This window comes from Eucalyptus grandis, chromosome 10, assembly GCF_016545825.1.
Source record: "Eucalyptus grandis isolate ANBG69807.140 chromosome 10, ASM1654582v1, whole genome shotgun sequence".
In the NCBI taxonomy this organism is placed as follows: Eukaryota; Viridiplantae; Streptophyta; class Magnoliopsida; order Myrtales; family Myrtaceae; genus Eucalyptus; species Eucalyptus grandis.
The window spans coordinates 31665362-31689357 of record NC_052621.1 but is presented as its reverse complement, the minus strand read 5'-3'; the positions used below and the strand labels follow the sequence as shown (position 1 = coordinate 31689357).

General features: G+C 40.9%; 3 protein-coding genes across 4 annotated transcripts; 1 reads left to right on the top strand and 2 right to left on the bottom strand.

Annotated features, from left to right (window-relative positions):
- The first annotated feature begins 481 nt into the window (after positions 1–481).
- On the top strand, positions 482–1752 carry LOC104422823 (basic endochitinase). The gene is given in 4 exon segments (XM_039303288.1): positions 482–666; positions 669–815; positions 963–1116; positions 1267–1752. Coding segments are annotated over 4 exon segments (798 nt in total). The 5' UTR covers positions 482–539; the 3' UTR covers positions 1637–1752.
- Positions 1753–2772: 1020 nt separating this feature from the next.
- LOC104422824 (protein S-acyltransferase 10) lies at positions 2773–9350 on the bottom strand. 2 transcript variants are annotated; one of them, XM_010035260.3, is made up of 11 exons: positions 8987–9347; positions 8575–8689; positions 7984–8058; positions 7805–7868; positions 7565–7707; positions 6930–6963; positions 5849–5958; positions 5103–5189; positions 4798–4881; positions 3744–3809; positions 2773–3224 (listed from the first exon to the last, which is right to left on the bottom strand). In XM_010035260.3, the coding sequence occupies exons 1-11, from the start codon at positions 9060–9062 to the stop codon at positions 3047–3049; spliced, it is 1032 nt and encodes a 343-aa protein (XP_010033562.1). In that variant the 5' UTR covers positions 9063–9347; the 3' UTR covers positions 2773–3046. The 2 variants fall into 2 exon arrangements, with proteins under 2 accessions (XP_010033562.1, XP_018719782.1); XM_018864237.2 differs by lacking the exons at positions 2773–3224; positions 3744–3809 and adding an exon at positions 3816–4496 and having other exon boundaries at positions 8987–9350.
- A 729-nt stretch (positions 9351–10079) lies between these two features.
- On the bottom strand, positions 10080–12440 carry LOC104422821 (putative pentatricopeptide repeat-containing protein At5g52630). Its single transcript, XM_010035258.3, has one exon. It carries the CDS (start codon positions 12273–12275, stop codon positions 10419–10421), a length of 1857 nt encoding a protein of 618 aa, XP_010033560.2. The 5' UTR covers positions 12276–12440; the 3' UTR covers positions 10080–10418.
- Between the last annotated feature and the right edge of the window lie 11556 nt (positions 12441–23996).

Here is a 23996-nt window from a genome sequence, read left to right as displayed (position 1 = left end):
ACTTGCCCTCTATTGAACTACATAAATCTGAATTTTTATTCATTTTCACCATTATTTTGCATGTGAAATGGATCGATGGAGTATATGCTAAAGTTACAGTAGAAATATAGATTCTTCACAAATAAATCTATCTAAAATCCTTTAAATTCGAGTCCGCTCTAGCACTGTTGGTTTGCTCCGATAAGTCATTTGGAAATTGTAAGTAAACCGTTTAATTCTTCTAAAATATCGCTTATATACATAAATAAGAAATATCACTACGTGACATTCTCGAAGAAGATTGAATGAGTCTTCGCGTTGCCGTGACAGGCGGTGTAAAAGAAGGTCGATGGCGCACGGCATGGACAAGCCTCCGCGTCTGTGCACAAAATGTCAACATTGGATGTATGAGGAAGACCGTCACTAGCTTCAGTCAGTTGAATTGTCAAATCCTAAACTCCCTCTCTCTCTTCTCAGTTCCTATAAATAGCCACCAACACGGACCTCCAACTCCAACCACAAACGAACTACCTTAGCACAAACACACAATTTCGCAGAAAATGAGGTTCGGGTCCTTAATACCGTTGCTCCTCCTGGCCTCGGTGCTCGGAGCCGCCGCTCAGAGTGGGGACATTGGCAGCTTGATCAGTCAGGACCTGTTTAACGAGATGCTGAAGCATCGCAACGACGGAGTTGCCCCGGCAATGGGTTCTACACCTATGACGCCTTCATCACGGCTGCGCAGTCGTTCGGCGGGTTTGGGACGACAGGCGACACTGACACGAGGAAGCGAGAGATCGCAGCGTTCTTGGCTCAGACATCACACGAAACTACAGGTTTTTGTCCTCAACTGATCACTTCAGTTTCTAGTCATTACTAGGTAGTTTGCCGTGCGTTATCGAAGCCTAGTTCATTGGCAAAAACAGATGGTTTTCCATTGAACAATGCATGGATTCGCAATGATCGACCAAATTATTTTGTAGGCGGATGGGCAAGTGCGCCGGACGGTCCATATGCATGGGGATATTGCTTCTTGCAAGAGCAAGGCAATCCTGGAGACTACTGCGTTGCCAACCAGCAATGGCCTTGTGCTCCTGGCAAGAAATACTATGGACGTGGGCCCATCCAAATCTCTTAGTAAGTTACATAAAATCAACCTTTCATTTAATTATGTATGGTAGTCTCTAAATTCATTGTCACGGCACTAATATGGTCGGTGTAGCTTCGGGTTTAAGACAGATTGGTTTTCTCAAATTTTGATGTATTGGTTGTTTGCGATTTTCCCAGCAACTACAACTACGGGCCGGCGGGGCAAGCCATCAACTCTGACCTCCTGAACAACCCGGACGCGGTTGCGACTGACCCCGTCATCTCATTCAAGACAGCCCTCTGGTTCTGGATGACGCCGCAGTCACCAAAGCCCTCGTGCCACGATGTCGTCACCGGCCAGTGGCAGCCGTCCGCTGCAGACACCGCAGCTGGCCGGGTCCCTGGGTATGGGGTCATCACCAACATTATCAACGGCGGGATCGAGTGTGGGAAGGGCTCGAACGCGCAGGTGGAGGACCGGATTGGGTTCTACAAGAGGTACTGTGACTTGCTGACAGTGGGATATGGCAACAATCTGGACTGCTACACCCAACAGCCATTTGCCTAGTTCTATTACTAAATCAAATCATTGCTCACGTACTGGTGATCAATAAGCTGAGATGTACTGCTAGGTTTTTATCCACACAAGAAAAGACTAAATAAAGGATATTGACCATTCTATTATCTCGATGAAGCTTGCAGAAGCTGTACAACATGTGCAGCTAGATTTACAATCTGTGTGCACCCTGAACTCATCAGGAAACTAGAGACATATAGGGCGTTAAAGTCAAATTTCACACCTGGTAAGGATAGGAATTGGAAAATGCGATGTTGGTGAATTATTTCAGCCGAAACGTCTAATAAACAGCAAACGCTAGTGCATCGGCAAGCATGCTTGCCGGCTAATAAATGTAGTAGCTCTCTCGGAGGCGATTTAGGGAGCGACAATCCACCCCTACGAGCATTCACAAACATCGCATGAAATCCTAGGAACACAAACTTTAGATCATGTGGGAGGGGAGTGTCCCGTAAAGGCTACTTCTGTCACGAGCATTCTCCTGCTCGTTTTTCTGGGTGAGTACTAGATTTAAATTGAAAAGAATTAATTGATAAAGATCTGAAGAATGACTTTTTGGTCAACACCAAGGGAAGTCCATGCAAAGCAAGTAGCAAGCTAAACGGGTCTGTCCATAACGATGTAGGCGGGACCCTGGAGCGAATCCTATGACAGACCAAAAGACGAGGGCAAAGTACAAACACTTTCGTACAATTTCAAGTACAGCACAAACGGTAATTTAGCAGCGACACAGAATCTCCACCTGAACCAGTCAGCAGTGATTCCGTGGCAATCACATTCTTGAGAAGCTCAACAAAATTGATCAGGAAATTTTTTACACCAGTTCTTCGACAAACAACAAACTGATATCCCTCCTGCCTTCTCAACAATAACAATAAGAGGAGAGACAAAGGTCTGCCTTCCATGCTCTGTTTATCTAGCACTTGCTACGAAGTTTCAGCTCATATATTGGTACAAGAAACTCCTACTATACATAAATTTCATTAATTGGAATAAGGCGATCACATACATGGTAAAGGATTCTGGTTTCAACATTCATCCAAGCAGTATACCAAAGGAAATTAGGGCAAGCCAAAAAATTGCTCATTCTAACATTTGGTTTGGATGAGAATTACAACAGTCAACCAAAATCACAAACAATCATGAATATAAGTTTGGAAGTAAGCTTCAAAATTAGTGCAAGATTGATGAATAATTCTTAACACTTCCACCAGAATAACAAGGCATACAATCTGACAGAGTTGGATCTTGACAAGAAAAACTCAAGAAACAAATAAAACTGCCGTTCCTATGCCGTCGCATCTCATGATAAATAAAATTAACACCAATATACCTCCAAGCCAAACTCTTTATATACCTTAAGGGCAAAAATTTGAGAAAACAGTCACAAGATCTCTAATCTCAGCAGCAGCAGCGACAGGTAAGAGCATCCAAACAGGTAAATGGCTTTGACTTCTCTTCCAGTTCCTGTGCTGTGGGCAGCCGTTCTAGATCATATATACTGCCTCTGGCACAACAAAAGTGGTACAAATTTCGGCAAGCGCCTTTACTGAAAGGATAAACTCTTTCGGGAATACCCCTGCAGATTGCATGAGAATTGCATAAAGAAGCTGGTATATTGATGGCCAAGAAGAAATAGCTAGAACATTGACATGAAGAAAACCTCCTCTACCTATCTAGCTAAGCTAGGGTCAAATGTAGCATTCAGTATTTTGCACTTGCATGTTTAACCAAGCCCATTCTCATGGATAGTTAGTCAAAAGAAAGGATCATGCTTATATTATATGATTCCAAGTACGTTTTGCGTCTTTTCAAACAGAAGTTGGTATTGCTGTAGGCCTATAAAAAATGTCCAATTGAACACTCTTGGTGAAGGTGCATCATGCCTATGATACAAAGTATCTTCAGAATGACTATGTGTTAAAGAACAAAGCTGCAGCAGCATTCAGTAGATGTTACCCCCCCCCCAAAAAAAAAGGCAGAAAATCCTCACTTGTGTGCAAATAGTTGCTTTAGTGCTTCTGATTCTTTTTTAAAATGTAAATCTATGTACATTGCAGATGACAGATACAACAGCAACACATTTTAGTGTACCAACCTAAGATATGGTATACGTCTGCGCCTTACAAGCTCATAGGTGGTCTGATTCGTCAGAACAAGGTAGCTGCAGTGAAAATGAAATAAGAGTGGCAATCTCTAATCAATGCTTAAACAAACAAAAGAGCATAAACATTAAGACCAAAACCTTTCAAAAACACATAACCCAGCAAATCATATTGAAAGAATTTTAAAGCAATCACTTTGTGACAATTTTCCTTACAGTCCAGCTATATTCGCTAATTTCTCAAATTAGCCGAGGGACCCTCTCTCCCCCCAGCAAGTCATATCGAAAGAAATTTAAAGCAATCGCTTTGTGACAATTTTTATTACAGTTCAACTATATCGACTAATTTCTAAAATTAGCCGAGGGTCCCTTTCTCCCTCCCTTGACAATTCTCCCTCCCTCCCTTATTTCTCCATACTGAAGATTAGCACTTCAGCCCAGAACAAAGCCAACCAAACTGCAGTCTACTGGAGCCTTGATCTACCCAGGCTCACTAAGTAAGATAAAAACTGAAAATCCCTACCTCTAGGATGTCCACCTCTAGGAAGTTTTCGTCACTGTATATTCATGTTCTTTCGTAGAGTAAGTAGAGTTCAAAAGACCAGGTGTTCAATCCCACAGCCATTGGGAAGAGCAATCTCATATGGGAGTTAAGTGGCCTGCTAGTCAAGACAGCAGGAAGAAGGCAGCCCTACTGACCTTTCACATTGGAACTTAGATGTAGCACTTGACACCAGAGAGACAGATCTAAAATTCCAATTCAAACAGAGAAATAGCCAAACAGACTGATAAGTGTCAAATGATGCTCCAAAAGCTGGACACACACTCAAAGAAGGTTAACTGAATTATTGAATATGGTCAAAGTTGAGCCCCAATAAGCACACACGAAGGCACCCGATGACCCAAACAACTTGGTAGAGCAGTGACAATAGGAATGTAGCGCGTATGACCTCATATGATTGAATGCATGAAAAAGTAGACAGCTCATTCAGGGAAATGCACATTTGAAAAAAATTCTGACAACGTAGAGATATATGACATGTCATACCTATGGAAGAGCAACAGGAGGAACAAGAAAATCAAGGAAATTGACAGAAAAATCAACAGCAAGATCATGACTGCATCCTTCCACCTGACAATAAGATCAAAGTTTGAAACTAGCTAAGTTCCAAATAGAAAAGGATGAAATTGCAATCAAAACTTGCGTTATAAGAAGCCTTTGGAATTATTTAAACAAACTAACCATCTCTTCTTTTTGAGCCAAGCATTATTTGATGGGATCAAAATATATTTTCACCTAGCTAATATCTACTGCAACTTCCTTGAAAGAATGAAGGATCTGATATAACTTACCAAGCCCTTGATATGTCAGCTGTCAAGTATGTAATGTACAAGATCACAGTCCAAATGCATAATGCAGTCTCTTCGCAAATATACCACCTGATATAAAAAAATTTAACAGTATAGTAGAAGGGCCATTAATTAACGGGCAATTATATCAAGAAATACTGCTACATGCGATTGTAGGGGGACGCATGGTCAACCTAATAGATTGGCTCCCTTGATAGCATAAGTACAAGGGACAAATCAGACAAAAAGTGGCAATATAAAAAAAAAGTGACTAGAATAGTCATTTTCATTCCCTAATAAAGATTTTGGAAACCATTTATTCCTAAATAAAATATCTTTTGAGACGTTAAAGCTAGCTGGAGACATGTCCTCCAACCCAGTATCTGCTCTTTTCTTAGTTCATACTTCGGTGATTTGTAAAGAGACTAATTCAGGGCCACGGGAAAAAACATTCAGACATAGAACTGGAAACGGAAGTTTTGAAAATGCATTTTCTTCATGATAAAACACACAGAATACTTGAGCAAATAGCTAGAAGAGACTACCAGTCATATAAACATAATGGCAAACAATTAATTAATTTAGGATCAAACATTAACATGTGATCTTTGCATTGAAAGCGGAGAATCCATTATTTTCCTAATGACCATCCAACTTTATATGGGTATGCTACGTTAAAGTACATATCTTATAAATCAGGAACACATACAGTGCAGGTCACATGTAAGGTAGATGGAATTTCAACGTACCAAAATCGACAATGATTTCCCTGCCCAATGCAGGTTCCTAGCCAGACACAATGGTGATCAAACTGAAGAACACACCTATCACAATCATGACAATGCTTTGCTCGTGGTGGCTGCAAAAACATTAATTGACAACAACAAATTGGAACTAGTATTACTTCATCAACCCATAATGGCCACAAAAGGAGACAACAATCATTTCAGCTCCACCACTTAGTTTCCTCCCATCAAAATTTCTGCATCAGCAAAACAAACCCCCCTCCCTTTTCTCTCCTCCTCTCTCCACCCCCAAAAAAGAAAAAAAGAAAAAGAAAAAGGAAACCAAAACTAAAAGGTTTTAGGTAGAGGTCTTGGCTTTCAACCAGAAATCATATAGAAGAGGTCTTGGCTTTCAACCAGAAATCATATAGAACAACAACTTAATTACATCAAGTACAAAATGTAAGAAGTGCACGACCGAAAGTCATAAGCCACGGTTAAACCAAAATAATAGTAGCCACACCAACACGCCCTAAATGAAGTATTTGAGATTCTAAAGGAACATATTCAGTGAAACTTTGAGGTAAGTATGGTCGGGATTTTCCCATAAGGTGGTTCTCATCTCAAAGAAGTATATGGAAAGGAAAAGTTGAAAAGAAAGCTTTCTCAAAGTTTGTTAGGCAAAAGCATTGTTATTCTTATTCCACCTAGTATCTTAGGTTTCAACATATACATCCAATTAGAAAATTCAGGGGATCAGCCTTGCAAAAAAGGTGAATTAGCAAAGATTTACAGTTCATCTGCATAAATATCCCATCTAACAAATTATGGCATTATTAGGATGACTAGCATGCAGCATGACAACATACAAGTACAGCTGTTCATATGTGCTATTACTTTAAAGCAGACCTTGCATGCATATGATGCTCATAGATATTGGAAGTCCAATGAACTCAACATCAGTAAAATATCTATATCCTCTCCAGAAGGTGTATGCTGACAAAAACCATCCAGAGTACAGAAAAGCCCCATATTTCATTAACATACTCAGACATACTTTAAATCTCATGCATCTGAAAAGATAAGCTTTTGACAAATCACTTACCTGCTCAACATTACAGTAGGAACAAGTTAAAGTTCTGCAAGACAAAGAAACATTGAGTTAAGCTAGTTCTTGCCAAAAAATACCAGCATCGAAGCTTATGTTTTCTCTGCACATACACCCATGAAACGCAACACAATACTGAATACATCATTTGATAACTCTCTCCACTAATGTGGCAGGAATATTTTCCCTTGTTATCTTCTAAAGAAACTTTTGTCCACTATCTCATGACTGGACAAACAGGAAACATCAATTACTTTGCATGCAACTGTTGTAAGTCAAACAACCAATGAAAGGATAGAGTCCACTTATATCTGAAATCAAGTTAGACAAAGATACAACTTGTTATAACTTGGAGGGAATAGGCATAATAAGCACCACCTACAACTCAATTATTTCTTCTCTTGATCTTTAATGCCACAGCTACCAATGCTAATACATAAAGTATAAAAGTGGATTGAACTCAATCCCAGAGACAAAAATTAAAAACTAAGAGACTACCACATGCATACAATGACTGAAATAACCAATAGGTAACAGAAAGGATACCAATTTGAAACACAGAAACAAGTATCTTGTGGATGATTACACTTTTATTGGAAGAATCAAAGAAGCTGCAATTGATGATACACTACCTTGTAGACATCCCGAGGGGATACAAGTCCATCACCATCTTTGACCAAGATGTGGAATTACTTCCTAACAAATTTCTCCCCAACTGATCACCATCCGATGAAACTACAAAGCCCCCATTTTTGCTAGAAGCAGTTTGTCTTTGCTTAAACATTTGCATGGAAATACAAAGATTAAAAAAAATTAAACAATGAAGCCACAATGGTGATCATCGAGGAATGGAACAATGGATTACTACTCACCTTGAAGCGACTTGTGAACATGGCATTTGCTTCATTGACAGCTCTCATCACATCAAGAACATATCTAGAAGCATAAAAATATTGAAAGAATCAGGCATATCTATCAGAAGAAAAGTGGACAGTCACTATTTGTTCAAAATGGCCAATTTAAGTCACTACTGAGTGCATTTATTGATTACCCAGGAGAAGAGCAAGCTGTCACGAAGTACTGAATCAAAGTTGCCACAAAGAGAAGTAGATATAAAGCAATATACCTGGATAACAAGAGAGTCAGATAAGGTCAAAGGAAAAGGTCAAAAAAGTACTACACAAACCATATGAAATCAACTAACCCCACTATCAGAGATGATAAGTTAACTGAAATACATGCTCTACATAGCCCATCATGGTGAAGAACATATTGACTCTCAAGAAATGAAGACTGTCCTTTTAATTTCATTTTTCACCAAATATTTGGCATTGGTGCTAAACGCTAGTGATAAGCTTCAGTCTCCTCTCTCAGTTATCTCATTGAAGCTAAAGATGCAATCTCGCCTGAGACCACACTCGAAAGGGTTTATTCGTAAGTTGTATCCGAAGAGGGCAGTATACAGACAATGGCAAAAAAAGTCATCACTTGAAAATCCAAAAGAACCCAGCTGATGCGGGGGATAAAACCTCCATGATCTTTAACGGCGACCAAATTAACCCAGCACGTTCTACTACTTCCACCACGACACTGTACGAACAAAAGCTAGTTTCGAGCTAACCCAAGAGCGACATCGACGTACCAGGGCTCCTTCCGTGCTTTCTCTATCAAATCCCTATCAAACAGAAAGACGACGCCCGCGTAGACAAGATGCAGCACCACCAGCGCCACCTTCAACAGCAACGACGACCTCCGAGCTGAAACGATTTCCATCTTGCCAGAGTCAGTTTCAGCAAAGAGGGATACTAAGATTGAAACGAGAAGGCGCAGCACCACCGAGCATAAACGCATTCGCATCCCCGCGGTTTCGCGAGAAAATTAAAAACAACAACTTCCGCATACAACCCAAAAAAAACTGTGAAAAAACGAAAGCTCACGATGCGTTCAAGCTCGCCAAAGCAAATGCACGCATTGCAAGAACCTCGTGTGAACACACGACCAGATTTCCTTCGTCACGAAAGAGAGAGAGAGAGAGAGAGAGAGAGAGCGGATACCGGGATCGGCGAGGCAGGGGAACCAGATATAGCACCGCTCGCACGCGCCTCGGAGGGGGCAGCACAAATCCACCATCGGGATCGGCGGGGGTCCTCGGATTTCATCCAGAAGCCGGGGGGCCCCGCGCGACGCGATCGAGCTCGCCGACCGGATTCCCCACGCAAGCAGGCTTCTCGCCGGAACCGCCAGGAGGAGATCGCCGCACAGAGGCGGCGAACGGACGGAGTTCCGACCGAATGACGCCGGACTCGAGAACGCTAGAGAGAGAGAGAGAGAGAGAGAGAGAGGTTCGGACAAGTTGGTAGGGCGGATTGAAGAAGACGGGGCGCGATCTTCCCAGGGAAAGGAGAGACTCCTTTTTTTGGCTTTTTCTCTCTTTTTGGATATATTTATATACACTCGTTTAGTCGTTTTAACTGAAAACGAATGATTAGATGGCACATATTGAGCACGAGGTATCTACTATTTACTGAGATTCACCAGGAGGTTACACTTTCCGGCCACTATATAGAACCTAGTAATTGATTTTAATAAGTTGCCCCAGAAATTTAAAAAAGAAAAGCTTTGAAGTATTTTCCGTCATTTTCCTTTTGGACAAGCTTTCGAATTCCAAGTTTCACCATAATAGAACCTCGAGCTTCATCGTCCGTCGTATTAATACGTTGCATAAAAAGATATTAAAAAAGGAAAAAGAAAGGTTTAACGAATATGATCTTATTAAAGTGACTCTACATATCTATCTGACTTATTAGAATTCTATTTAATTCTTTAAAAGAATATTAAGAATGTCAAAGTACGGTGTGCGATATGATATTCATTAGTAATTTGAAAGCATTCATAGTTCAGATTCTTCTTATTCTTCTTATCATTTTTAGGCTTTGACTTCATGGTTCTGATTTTTTGAACAGCTTCATGGTTCTGATTTAGCCACGCACAAAAAGTAGAGTTTCTTGTGCTAGTCTGACTTTTCTTCTGTTGAAAGCAGCATGCATTTAGTTTACTCGAATTGAATGGGCCCAAAGATCTTTCGTTCCTTCGCACGGACCAGAAAAATGAGTGCTCGCAAAGCATTCGAGAGGAAACACAAAGAAGGACGAAACCGCAATGAGCCAATGACTGGACAGTGGGAGATGGACAAGTGACAACAAACCCCGCTATCATACCGACCGGTCCGACAGCATCTAACCCTTTACCGAAGCTTCCCACCTGGTCCGAATCGAAAGTCAACCCGCTCAACTAACCAATCCCAACCAAACCCACCATCCCACCGGCCAATGTCGCCCGAAAAATCAAAACAAAACTGGAAGAAAACAGTTGAATCCAATGGAAAATTTGTATCCAGAGATGATCGCTACCCCAAAAATAAATAAAAAATAAAAAGTATGCTCTTTACTTTCTTTTCTTTTATAACTTAATTCGTTGCTGTCTAAATCACCAGTAGTCCCCACACGAGCATTTGCCGTCCTCGAAACGATGGAACCGGTTATTGTCCCTCACTATGATCGCTCTTCCGGTGCACTTCGACATGAGCTTGATCGCCGAGTGGCAATCCCCGCACACTCTCAAGTTTTTCATGACCCTTATCGGCCTCTCCGGTGGGAATGTGATCAGACAGAAGGTGATGGCGAGCCTCTCGCTGTGGTACCGGATAGTCCGATTCTTCTCTTCTCGGTCCACCTCTTGCAACACGAAGCTCGTGTCCGCAACATAACCGGCCCTCTCCATTTCCTCCCCCAACTCGTCCAGTTTCTGATAGATCTCTTTGGCTTTTGCATGAGATTGGTCCCCAGAAGTGAATGTGTGGACTCTGTTGCCTTCTTCAACCCAACTTAAACCCGTTTCCTTCTTCACCCCTTGGTCTCTGAGCATTTTTCTAGCTTTGGCTGCTTCTTCATATCTTCCAGCAGCTGCATAAGCATTGGACAACAACACTTGCAGGCCTGAGCTCACGGAGCCAAGTTCCAAGACCCTATCAGCCGCCAAGGCTGCAAGTTCGGTTTTATTATGAATACGGCAACCGGTCAAGAAAGCACCCCACACAGATTGCGTAGGCGGAATGGGCATCTTGTTGACTAGAGATAGAGCATCGTCCAGTTTTCCAGCTCGGCCAAGCAAATCCACCATTGAACTATAATGTTGATGCCCCGGTTCAATGCCATACTTCTTCATTAGCTCAAAATAGTATTCACCTTCTCTAACAAGCCCCGCGTGACTGCAAGCATAGAGGATGCTCAGAAAAGAAATGAAATTTGGCTTCATCCCACAACTCTCCATCTGTTTAAACAGCTGGAATGCCTTCTGCGTGTGCGAATGCTGAGCGCAGGCAATCGTCATCGCATTCCACATGCCAAGGTTCTTCACAGGTATCTCGCCAAAAACTTGATAAGCTTCTTTGATGACCCCACATTTAGAATATAATGAGATTAGAGAACTGCCAACGAAGCTCGACAAATCATAGTTGGTCTTGAAACATAGGCCATGAATCTGCTTCCCCAATTCAAGCAGAGTAGAATTACTGCAAACACGAAGAACACTCGAGAAAGTAAAATCATTAACGTCCAAATCCCCCAGCAGAGCTTGCTTAAACAAAACCAACGCTTCTTCATCCTCTCCCATCTGAGCATACCCATAAATCATCCCGCTCCAAGACACCACATTCCGCTCAGGCATTTCATCAAACATCTGCCGCGCATCCCTCACTTCACCACACTTCGCGTACATATCGACCAGGGAGCTCCCCACAAACACGTCGACATCAAACCCGGTCTTGACCGCCAAAGAATGGACGGACCTCCCGACGTCACACCGACCCAGAATCGCACAAGCCTTGGTGGCACTCGGGAATATGTGATCGTCAGGCAAAACGCACCCACTAACCATTCCACGAAAGTACTCGACGGCCTGCCACGGAAACTCGTTCTGGGCAAACGCCGAAATGATCGAGCTCCAAGTCGTGGCCGATTTCCTCGGAGCCTCATCGAAAACTTGGCGGGAACAGAAGGGTAGCTGAGACTTGGAGTAGAAGTTGATGAGGTGGTGCGACACGAGAGGGATGGTCTGGATGCCCGATTTGACGATATGGGCGTGGAGTTGGAGGCCTTTCGGGAGCGATCTCGAGCGGGTTATGGAGAGGAGGAGGTTGCAGACGTTTCTGTAGTTGAGCTCGAAGCTGGAGTGATGGTTGAAGAGATTGGGTGAGTGCTTCGGTACAGGGGGCAGCGAAGGGCTCGGATGCGGGTATTGCTCGGTGGGATCTTGGAGAGGAGTTATGGGGAGTGGGCGAAGCATTAAGTTTCGAGCAACGGATGGGCGACGTTCAGAGGATGGAGACAACCAGTCCGTTCGCTGTGACGGTCATGCCATTGATGCTTATAGTCTCGTGGGAAGGAGTTGAATCAGGGAGACCGTGAATTGGGAATTGGACCTTGGAGACCACGAGAGGCTGCTAGTGGAGTTGAGGGGTTGTTAAGTGTTGAAGAGTTAACTCGGGGGATATTTATACCCTAAAGCTTTTAGAAATGAAAAGGTCATTTGAAGCTTAATATTAAATAATCATCGCCTTGATGATCACGATGATTTAAGCTCTCTCCCCCTTACGAAGAGAGGAGTTCGAATCCCGGTGATTTGGGCTCTCTACCCCTCACGAAGGGGAGGAGTTCGAATCTCGATCGCTTTGAGTCTTAAGTGGGACGTCAGGGGTGATTGGTCATCCCGCTTATCCCCAGGTTTACTCGTTGACTGCTAGCTGTATAGGATTTTTGAGCCATCAAAAAAAATATTAAATATGTTAAAAAATGTTCAATCCGTATCATGTTGAAAAAAAATGACAAGCTAGTTCATTAACTTAAACCTATCAGAGTATTTAGCTACGAATAATAAAAAGGCGAGCATTTAAATTTGCATGCTCTAGTAGTGCCTCTTAGCTAATATTCTAGTTCATTAGTTAATCGCCACGTGTTCAAGTGAAGCTCAATTTTCGCTCTTTTTTTTTTTTGTGATCTTCTAAAAATTGTTATTTTTCGCGACTTTCAAATGCCATGTTTTCACTTTCTTTTCTTTCCTTCTTGAAATCTGTTGTTGTGTATAATCTCCCAAGTAGGTTCTCTGCGGGGCCACTCACACTGTTCGGAAGAGCAGGCGACATTGAGCTCTCAGGGGGGCGCATTGAGCTGCCAGGAGAGGGCGGTGACCGGAAGGGCGCGGTGGAGGTAGGAGAGTTGCAAAGGTCGAGGACATGTGGACGTGGGAGGAGTCATGTAGGCATTGTGAATGTAGAGGAAATTCAGGTGAGGGGGTGAGGAGCTAGAGCACCTTGGGCTCCATGAGGAGGCAACGGGAGTCGAAGTCGTTGGAGACGGTAGACTTGTAGATGGGCGGGACGGCGGAGGGGCTCCCAGTGGCTCAACCGTCTCGCTTCCCCGTTTAGTTTACATGCACCGTTTAGCAGTTTCCTCCCTTCTTCACCAACACTCGAAAGGATATGATCCTCCGTCAACATTGATAATCTTCAGAATCATATCATCGCCATAATAAATAGCATTATTACAATCATTAGCTCCGGAATCGTCGTGATCGGAAAATTAGGTCCCACCTGGACATGTGACAATTGGTTAATGGGCTGAAGGATGCCCTATCTGGTGTTTTCAGCATATGGGGCTAATTCCAAAAATTGGCGAGAGCAGGCACCCTAATGAGGCGAGTGATCTAGGCATCTAGCCACAGCACCAATCCAACACCAGTTTTCGTGGCTTATCACATCCATGTTCAGCAGCACCTTGCGTGGACCATGGATGAATCGAGGCATGATAAATGAAATCTAGTTGAGAAGCTCGAATAAGCAAGGATAGGTCTTAAGTCTATGTAGTCTCATTTGGAAGAAAAAGTTGTTGGAATGATCTTTCAGACTTTCTCCGGCATTGCCTCTGGAAACCCCCAATCCAAAATCAGATTCTTCTGGTTTCTAGCACTTTGATTGTCATTAGGGCAGAGTTTTCAGTCAAGTTACTCCCGGTATACAAATTTAAAAGGCACCAAAGGTGAAGCATTGTCATTGGGAAGCAAAGTAAAGAAGTCGAGCAATAAAGTAAAAGCAAGGTAGAAGTAAGCGATTCCAGTTCTCTATAGATTCCAATCTATAGTTTCCATCTGAAACTTGAAACATACCTGTTAAAATATGTTCCTTATTTTTTAGAACTTGGAACCTATCATGTATATTTTATACGTTAAACTTACACTATCATAGGTTCTAAGATCGATTTCAGGGTTTATCCAGATTTCACTTTTATTATTATTTGAACATTACAATTTATAATCACAATTTATATTTACACCACGAAAAAAATATGAACATTAATAAAGTAAAAATTTTAATCATAAAATAGAAACTCGAACTAGTGTTTCCAAATTATACAGTCATCATCGAATGGCATGGAGTATTGGAGGATTGCACGAAGACATGGATCAATAAAAACATTAAAACTTGTTTTAGGTTTTAGGTTACAGGTTCCAAGTTTTAGATTTTCCAACTAAGAACATAAAACCTACCCGTTGAAACAAGTTTCTCATTTTTTGAAATCCGAAACTTATCTTATATATTTTGGAACCTAGAATTTATTGGTTTCCACCGGTCCAGTTCTCAGGTTCTAGATTTCTTTAACTAAGAACTTGGAACCTACCCGTCGATTTCTCATTTTTTGGAATTTAGAATCCACCCTACATATCTTGAAACCTAGAACTTACAAGTTTCAACCGGTCCAATTATCTACCCCAAAACCATGCTCACCCCTAAAGCAAGATAAGAATCGACTGCAAATCCAATGATAGGGTTGAGATTGATGAGGTTGTTTGCGAACTTTTGGCCAGTGGACCATGATGAGTAGAAAAATCAGCCTGGTTGATGGTGGATTGTTTTCGAAATGAAATAGACAGCAAGCAAGCATAAATAAGAGCCTGTGGAACATAGCCACCCCCTAAAAAAAAACTCAATGGACCGCTACTTGCAATAGTCGATCTTCTCTAAAATGCTATCGAGCATTAGAGTTCCTATGTAGTGGAAACAAAAGTCAGCATTAGAGTTGAGTGGTCAAAGTCAAACTGAGTGATAAGTTAACTAACTAAAGTATCTTTTAATGCATACCATTTTGCTCATCATAACTTATATCCCAACTATACTTGATTCAAAATTTAGTTGATAACAATGTTAACATGGTATGCTGTATTTCAACATAATAGACTTAGCTTATGTATAAAAGTGCAGATTTTTAGAAGCTATAATTACTTCAAAGTCTAGATTGGTGTCCATCTTCAAGTGGAATCTCATGTATATAAACTTGCAGTTGTAGAGGCAAATTTAAGCCATCAAATTCATATAGTTGGCATTTCAGCTCATGTTGTTCAATCAGCTTACATATTGTGTTTGCACAGAAGACGATGTACACTGGTATCAAAAATCGATATCATAAGAACGTATTGCAGATTTGACAAAAAGTTGTCATGAGGACATAAGCATGTTATACTTGTACATAACTTGCAGCATTAAGTACAGGTAGCTAAGAAGCTCCTGAATGTTTCCAGACAACATTACTAGACTGATGAGCAAAGCATTTCTGCCTGAGTTGTACATATGGGTAACTAATGAAAGACAAAAAGTGGGCAGGCTTTGAGAGAAAGTATTTCATACCATACCTAATTGCTCTCGTCAAACTCAATCGAAAAGCTCTCTTTCCCAACCTGCAGCAAAATGGAATGCCACATTATTATTTAAGAAGCCGTGATGTTCTATGAATAAAACTTGGTCATATGCCCAAAAACACATTTTCGAGTAGGAGAAACTAAGAGATACACCTAGTTTGCCATGTCAGATGATTGAAACAGACTTTGCAAACACTGTCGAGTAATATGTGACAGAAGGTTCTTATCAAGATTTAAAGGTAATGAAAAAACATGACAAATGGAAGATTCGAAGGTTGTCAATCTCTAGTCTTGTCAAAAGGCCAAGACGGTTCATCAATAATCAAAGGGCGCAGCATTATGAAATCACGAAGACCCAATTGATAAGCCCATTGTTGTCATCAGCCTAAGAGCTCTGACGAGATGAGCTTAACATCCACGCAACTTTGTGTTCGTAGAGGTCTAATAAATGCTAGCATTATTGTATTTGCCCCAACTTTCAGACAATAAGAACTAAAATCCGTGGCCGGAGAGGAGCTGCCATAGACTGAAGCAATGACAACTTCTGTACGAGACAATATTGGAAAAATTAAATATACTTAAACAGTTGGATTAGAAAGGGGTGAGGGAGGAGACTATGCATGCACCGGATTCACATATTCAATAGTACAACAACTGATTAGAAAATATATGGATAATAATTAGTCTGTTGCCATGGCTTATGATTCCTTATGCTTTATCTTTGACAATTAGATAACGAGCTTTCAGCTTGTAACGATAAGAAGGCAGCAGAGAAGTTAACTGCTTAATTAGGATACATACTAGAGATATAGTCCACTGTCATGTCTCCCTAAGCAAATGGTATATCGAAAACTTTAAAGAAGAAAGTTCATGGTATTGAATCCCCACCATAACTTGCAAATTAAGGTAACAGCAGCAAAACATACTACACAAAAGAACAAAGAACCAAAATGAAAACTCAAGATATGCTTGTAAATGACAGGAAGAGTGACCAAGGATAGTCATATGGAATTCCACAAATCATACAAAATCAACTCAAGAGTTATTCATGAGATGCAAAATAGCTTGATGAATAACATAGTGTCGGTTGCCCAAATTACTATACTAAACATCAAGGAATAGTTCAACAACCACATTAAATGAATTAGACTTTTTAAATTTGACATTGCATACAAGACAAATTTAGGGACTATGACTATCATTTCCCTAGATATAAATTGTATTTTTCACATTCATTCTAGAGTATAGTAACATTTTTTTCTTTGGAAATAATTTAATCATATTTATATCTAGATTATGGAATGAGAACTGCATTCCAAAGACTACAAATGTAAGTGCATTTAAAAGAGAGAAAATATTACATACCCTAAAAGTGCCACATAATTTTTACTATGAACTATTTAGATCGTAACACATGTCCGTGTCAGGTTCACGTCGGCCCACTTCTCCACTTCCTCTTCAAACCAACACGCAGGAGGACTTGGCCCTGGCCCACCTCAGGGCCACCTCTCTACACACGCTCTGCTCTAATGCTCTCTCCTCGGATCTCCTATGCAAATCGTCTCTCTCCTCTCTCTCCTCTCTGTCTCTCTCACCGTTCTCCGTTGCGGGGAGAAAAATTTTGGAGGGTTAAGAGGAAAACATAAAGATTGAGCCCCTCCGGCTCCGCTGGTTGCTTCAATTGCCCCCCACCTGATGCCGACGCCACCAACGCTCCTCCGCCTCCCTCTCGCAATGTCCGCTTTGCTCTCTCTCTCTCCCCCCTCCGCGAAGTCGTGCCTCTCTTCCAGTGAAACGCGACGCCGACAGCCCTCCACCTCCATCTCCGCCGGGTGCCTCCGTCACCCTCAACTCCGACGCCGACGCCGCCTCCTCCCCTAAACCCGACTCTGACACCGACGCCCCTCCTCCTCCCTCTCGCGACTCTAGTCCTCTCTCTCTCTCTCTCTCTCTCTCTCTCTCTCTCTCTCTCTCTCTCTTCGTCCTCGAAGTCACGTCTCTCTTCCAACAAACCCAACACCAACACCCCTCCGCCGGTTGCCTCCGTTGGCGTCGGAGTCCATCGCCCCCGACTCCGATGCTGATGCCTCCGCCTCCGCCTACGCGCTCGACGCCAACGTCGACACCGACGCCCCTTCGCCTCCCTCTCATGACCTCCACTCCACTCTCTCCCTCTTTCCTCTACGAAGCGCCCTTACTGGCCAACCCCGACACCAACGAACCCTTGCTCGTGTTTTGGCCTCCCTCTCTGCGAGCGAAGGTCGCTCTGCCCGCTCTCTCTCTTTCTTCCGCGAAGCGCCCCCTGCTCCTGAACGCCGCCAAGGCCGTAGCCTTCGACCGTCGCCTTCCCAAGCCCCACCGATAGGCATCCCATTGGCAACTCCCGTACATCCAAAGGTTTGTTTTTATTTTATTTTATTCTACTTAGTAGAATCGATGCCAAGTTAATGTTTAATTCATAGATACATTTGTATTAGATATTACTTGTTGCTGACTTGCTGTGTTATTAAGATAGTTAGTGAAGATAAGAAGAAAGTGAAATGGCGATATCTTTTGAGATTGTTTCCATATAGTCCTCCTAAGAGATTAGAGGCTTCTGAGCCTAAATTGGTCACTCCTTGTCTGAAGCAAGAGATTGAGAAGCTGGTATTAGGATTGTTTATACCGCTTGGTGTCGTCCAAGGGCTTGCTTATCTCCACCATGATTGCCATCCCCCGATCATTTTATCGAGATGTCGAGTCAACCAACATTTTGCTCGATGCGAACCTAGAAGCCAGAATTGCTGATTTTGGCTTGGCAAGAATGATGCTCTGGAAGAACGAAACAGTATCGATAGTGGCAGGGTCCTATGGACACATTGGGGGTGTTTGGTTCAGCTTTCCCAAGGGGCTTTGAGCCCCCAAAGCCCCTTGGGAAAAATTTAAGGGTGTTTGGTTCGGCTTTCAAAGGCTACTTGGGCATTTCAGCATTCTCGGCATGCTGATGGGAGGCTTAATAAATTTTTGCTTATTGTTCATTTTACCCTCAAAATTTTGTTAAAACTCCAATTTTACCCTACCCCAAAACAAAACCCTACCTTCTCGACTCAACGCTCTTTCCTCTCCTCTGTTCTACAGTCCATCACGCGAAGCTCTTTTCTTTTCGTCGATTCTCGCAGCATCCGTTCTCGCCAATTCTTGCAGCATCGCATCCGCTCTCGCCGATTCTTTTTCTCTCCTCTATCTTCTACCTGGTATGCCCCTCTCTCTCTCTCTTCCTCCCTCTTTATTCCTTTTTGTCGTTGGATGGTAAACGCTATTATCGGTCTTCTCAGTTTGTTCCCTCTCTCTCTCTCTCTCTCTCTCTCTCTCTCTCTCTCTCGCACACCCGATCCCTCTCTTTTTCTCCCCCTGTTCTTGTTCGTCTGTTCGGGTGTTTGTTCAATTTCGATTCGTGGGTATGATTATGTTTTTCTTGGGTTTGTGCCGGAACCGCGTGATTGGGGTCGGACCGGCGTTGTCAGTTCGTTTGGAATTCTATTGATCTAGGAGTGTTGCGGTTTTTCGGTTCTTGAATTTCACACAGGATTCAGTGTGCAATGGGTGTGTGCTTGGTGGAGTTTGCTAGCTGAATTCCGGGCTCTTTCGTTCTGTTATGTGTGAACTCGTTTCTCTCAGGAACGCCTGACCGAAGAAGGCGAGGACGAGTTGCTGTGTGGCGCCGAGTCCGGGTGGGTCGAAGCTCGGACGTGGTGCGATCACTTGGCTTCCCTGTGCTCCGATCTCGTTCACATTCCGACCCCCGACACACCCCGCAACAAGTTAGTCTACGATCTTGCTTGCTTTGATTGATGCATTGTTATCGCATGGGTACCAATTTTTACCGTAGGCAAAGCTTTCACTTGGTCCCAAAATTGCAAGTTTTCACTGTTCTTTTTCCTGGTCATCATTCTGCATAGTTGCGATAATTCATTTCCATGCCTATTTGGAAGCTAAACTCTAACGCCCCTAGGTTGCCATTTTTGCATGTGAAGCTTCTTAGGAGCAGTTTGAACTGGTGAAAATCTTAGAAGGGGGTAAGGTGTATATTAATTGGCGTTTTATGGGCAAGCAAGAAGGTGAAAGTACTAACCACTTGTTGCTACGGTCTAGTGTGACCGAGAGCTTTGAGATCTGCTACTGTGTGGTGTTCAATAGGTCATGCCGTACTTGGTGAAAGAAGTTTAGGGTTTAGCGAAGGACTTTCTTAGGTGAGAAATAAGAGAACCTCTTGAAATGGAAACTTTGGGAGTGCTTAACAAAATGATGTTATAATCTAGTACTTTAATGTGAGTGTGCATTCTTTATTGGTCTGAGGTGTACATATATCATGTTGATGATGTAAAGTTAAGAGAGTTTGGATTGCCTATTGTTTTTGCTGTCATAAATATATGATACAACTAATATATTGCGTCTGTTGACTTTGTCCATCTCTCTTTCTGTCAATCTGATATGCAACATGTTATTCACGTGCATTCTTTATGATTTGCAACACGTTATGCAATGCTTTTGCTGGTCTATATCAAGGATAATGTCCTATTCATAATGTATTAGCTATAGTTTAATTGGCTTACGCCTGGAATCCATTTTCAGTATGTGCTGGTTATTTGCGGTGTTCAATAGGTCATGCTGTACTTGGTGAAAGAAGTTTAGGGTTTAGCAAAGGACTTACTTAGGTGAGAAATAAGAGAACCTCTTGAAATGGAAACTTTGGGAGTGCTTAACAAAGTGTTGTTGTAATCTAGTACTTTAATGTGAGTATGTAAAAGAGTTTAACCGACGAACCATTAAGGATTTTTTATGCAAGTATAATGTTTTTGCGTGTCCTTATTTTTCTCAATGTTAGTTTTCTTTTCTTTAAGTGAATATCTTTTAGTTTTTTAATAAGAGAGGGCCTAAGTGGTTGATCTTGTTTGTTTGTGTCTCTTAAATTTGTTCATGTCACTTTACTAGAAGATGAGTTCATCAAAGGAAAAGGCATTTTGGAGCTCGGAAGATGTAGAAATTTTTTGTAATTTGTGCATCGAACAAATTGAAAAAGGCAATCGTCCTGCAAACAACAAAAGAGATGGATGGACAGTCATAATTAGTAAGTTTGAGGAGCTAACGGGCAAAAAATATGATAAACAAAAAATGAAGAGTAAATAGGATAACTTCAAGGAATAATGGAAAAGATGGAGGTCATTGCTTTATAAGGAAACTGGATTAGGATGGGATTTAAGGAAGAAAACCATTGATGTGAGTGACGAATGGTGGGAGCGTAAAATTCAGGTTTTCCTCACTTCTTCTTTTTTTTCTTTCATATTAAGCTCACCTCTAAAGTCTACAACTTATGTAAATACTTCATTATAACAGGCTAATCCAAAGTTTAAGGCTTTTAGGATGAAAGGCATATATCATGATCTTGAAGTAAAGTTAGATATGATGTTCAGAGATACAATTGCTACTGGAGGAATCACATGGAATCATGGACAAGGTTTATCTATTGATAATGATGTGGAGACCACACAACCTGGTATCGATGATGTTGTAGGGTCTACTGATGAAAACTTGAAGGATCGTGTGGATGAACCAACTGGAACTCAAACTCGTAAGAGAGCCACACAGACTTCAAAGATGCAAGCTCGAGGGAAGAAAGATAAAAAAAAATTGAGCACAAGAGAGGAGCTAGGAACACAAATTAACAGGCTGCTTACAGTTGTTGAGAGTAGGAGCACTACCAGTGCTGCATCCAACGCAACCAGTTTAGTCGGTCCTTATGAGGACCTTATAGAGATATTGGATTCCATACCTGAGATTGTGGAAGACGAAGACTTGTACTTTTTTTCAATTTCTCATTTAAAGGAAAAGATAGACAATAGGCAAGTTTTCATAAGCTTAAAAATGATACAAAGAAAGTAAAGTATCTCAAATATGAGATGAGAAAAGAATCAAGTCTTCGTAGATAGGAGGATGTTAGCATCTTATTATTTTCATGTTTAAAGCTTAGTCATTCCACTTTATTTCCATCTATGGATCTTTATTTGCAGCCTTTGTGAACCTAATTTCAATTTACGTTTGATGTTAGAATTGTTTTCATTTGGTAATCTCTTAATGTGATAGTTTGCATATATGTGATGGTTAATATGTTGTTTCTCTTTATATTTTGTTACTTAAAACAATTATGGAGGATTTATGCGATGGTTAATACATTGTTTCTTTTTATATTTGGTTACTTGAAGCAGTTATGGATGATTCACATTCAAGGGAAAATCATGAGCAAGAGGAAAATGAATTATGGGATCTTATCTCAGTCACTCAAGCTGCAATTCTTTATCAAGTGACCAATCTTTGCAAACAACATTGCATGACCTCAACATATACATGTTATGTATGGTTAAAAGAGTTGATTGGCGAAGATGCTAATCCGATAAGGTGCTACAATATGTTTAGAATGCATAAGATTGTATTTGACAATTTAACGCATGATTTAGTAACACGTTATGGCCTTCAAGGATCTAAGAATACTGATGTTAGAGAAATGGTTGGTATGTTTCTTCATATTCTAAGACATGGTATAGGTAATAGATTAGCACAATAGCGTTTTCAACACTCCGGAGAAACCATAAGTAGGCACTTTAACTTAGTTTTAGATAAAGTATGCGATATGGGAAAAGATTTGATCCAACCAACTGATCCACAATATAGAAAAGTTCCAGAGAAGATCGAGAAAAATCGACGATTTTATCCATATTTTAATGATTGCATTGGAGCTATTGACGGCACACATATTTCAGCGGTTGTACCTAAGTATGATCAAATTCGTTTTATTAGTCGAAAATGAACAACAACTCAAAACGTGTTAGCCATATGTAATTTTAATATGGAATTTGTCTATGTTTGGGCCGGTTGGGAGGGATAAGCTCATGATACCCGTATCTTTTATGAAGCTATTGGAAAACGTGACGCAAATTTTCCCCATCCTCCTCCAGGTATGTTAGTCAATGGTTTAGATACATCCATATATCTAATTGGCATATGTTGATTAAATTTACAATATATATATGTAGGTAAATATTACTTAGTAGATGCTGGATATCCAAATCCTACTGGTTATTTTGGGCCATATAAAGAAGTTAGATATCATTTGCCAGAGTTTCAAGAAGGTCCTTCACCTACGGGATATCAAGAAGTGTTCAACCGTGCCCATTCCTCACTACGCTCGACAATTGAGCGAGCCTTTGGTGTATTAAAACAGAAGTTGAGGATTTTAACTCATATGCCAAGTTATCCGTATGAGAAGCAAGTGCAAATTGTGGTAGTGGCAATGACTTTGCACAATTATATACGGAGAAATAACGTAACTGATACGGATTTTGAACAAGCATAATTGGATCATGATTATGGATATTCAGTTGACCATGATGATGCAAATGAAGGGGTGGGTACTTCAAATTCGTATGCATCTCCGGACATGGCTTTTTTACGTGATGAAATAGCGATAAGTTTACAAAGTCGTTGAGATTTGTAATACTAAGTATAACGTATTTCTTTTTTCCGGACATATATGACCATGTTTACTATCATGAAATGGCTCTTTCTAGTCAAATTTGTATGAGAGAGACTTGGTTTTATTTCTCTTAATTAGGACCTCCTTTTTTATATGCAGTGCTTACTCCAAAAAATTAGCATCTACAATCGGTCGCTTTACCATCCACCGAATAAGTTTACTTTCCTTTTTTATATCATTTTTATCTTTTGACAATCAATAGCTCAACTTTTTATCAATATACTAGAATAATCATTAATTAACGAAGATGATTAATACTGCAATAATTAAAAAAAATATTCAAAGTTAAAAACAAACCTAAAAGAACCTTAAGCTAAAAGTTAAGTTTTGCATTTAATTTATAATCAAATTCTTTTAATATAATTTTTGAATAAATTTACTAATATGTATCTTTTATATTACTTTCAACATGAAAATGTAAAATATTATATACTCATTATTTCTTTTTTGCAATTTTAAAAATACTAAAACTAAAACATTTAATTTGGTCACATTAAATAGCTTTTCAAATACAAGTTTACCAAATAGTTTTGCATTTCCCTAAAACACTTTTCAATGTTAGTTTACCAAACAATCTAGCATTTCGGAAAACCCATTTATCTCAAAGATATTTGCATTCTCCCAATGGCATTTCAGAAAGCTGAACCAAACGGGCCCATTGTGCCTGGTAAGTTGATTAATACTCTCATAATCTTTCATCAAATTGATCAACTATCAGATCTTTCTAGTGTCCCAGTTAATAACCTTATTAC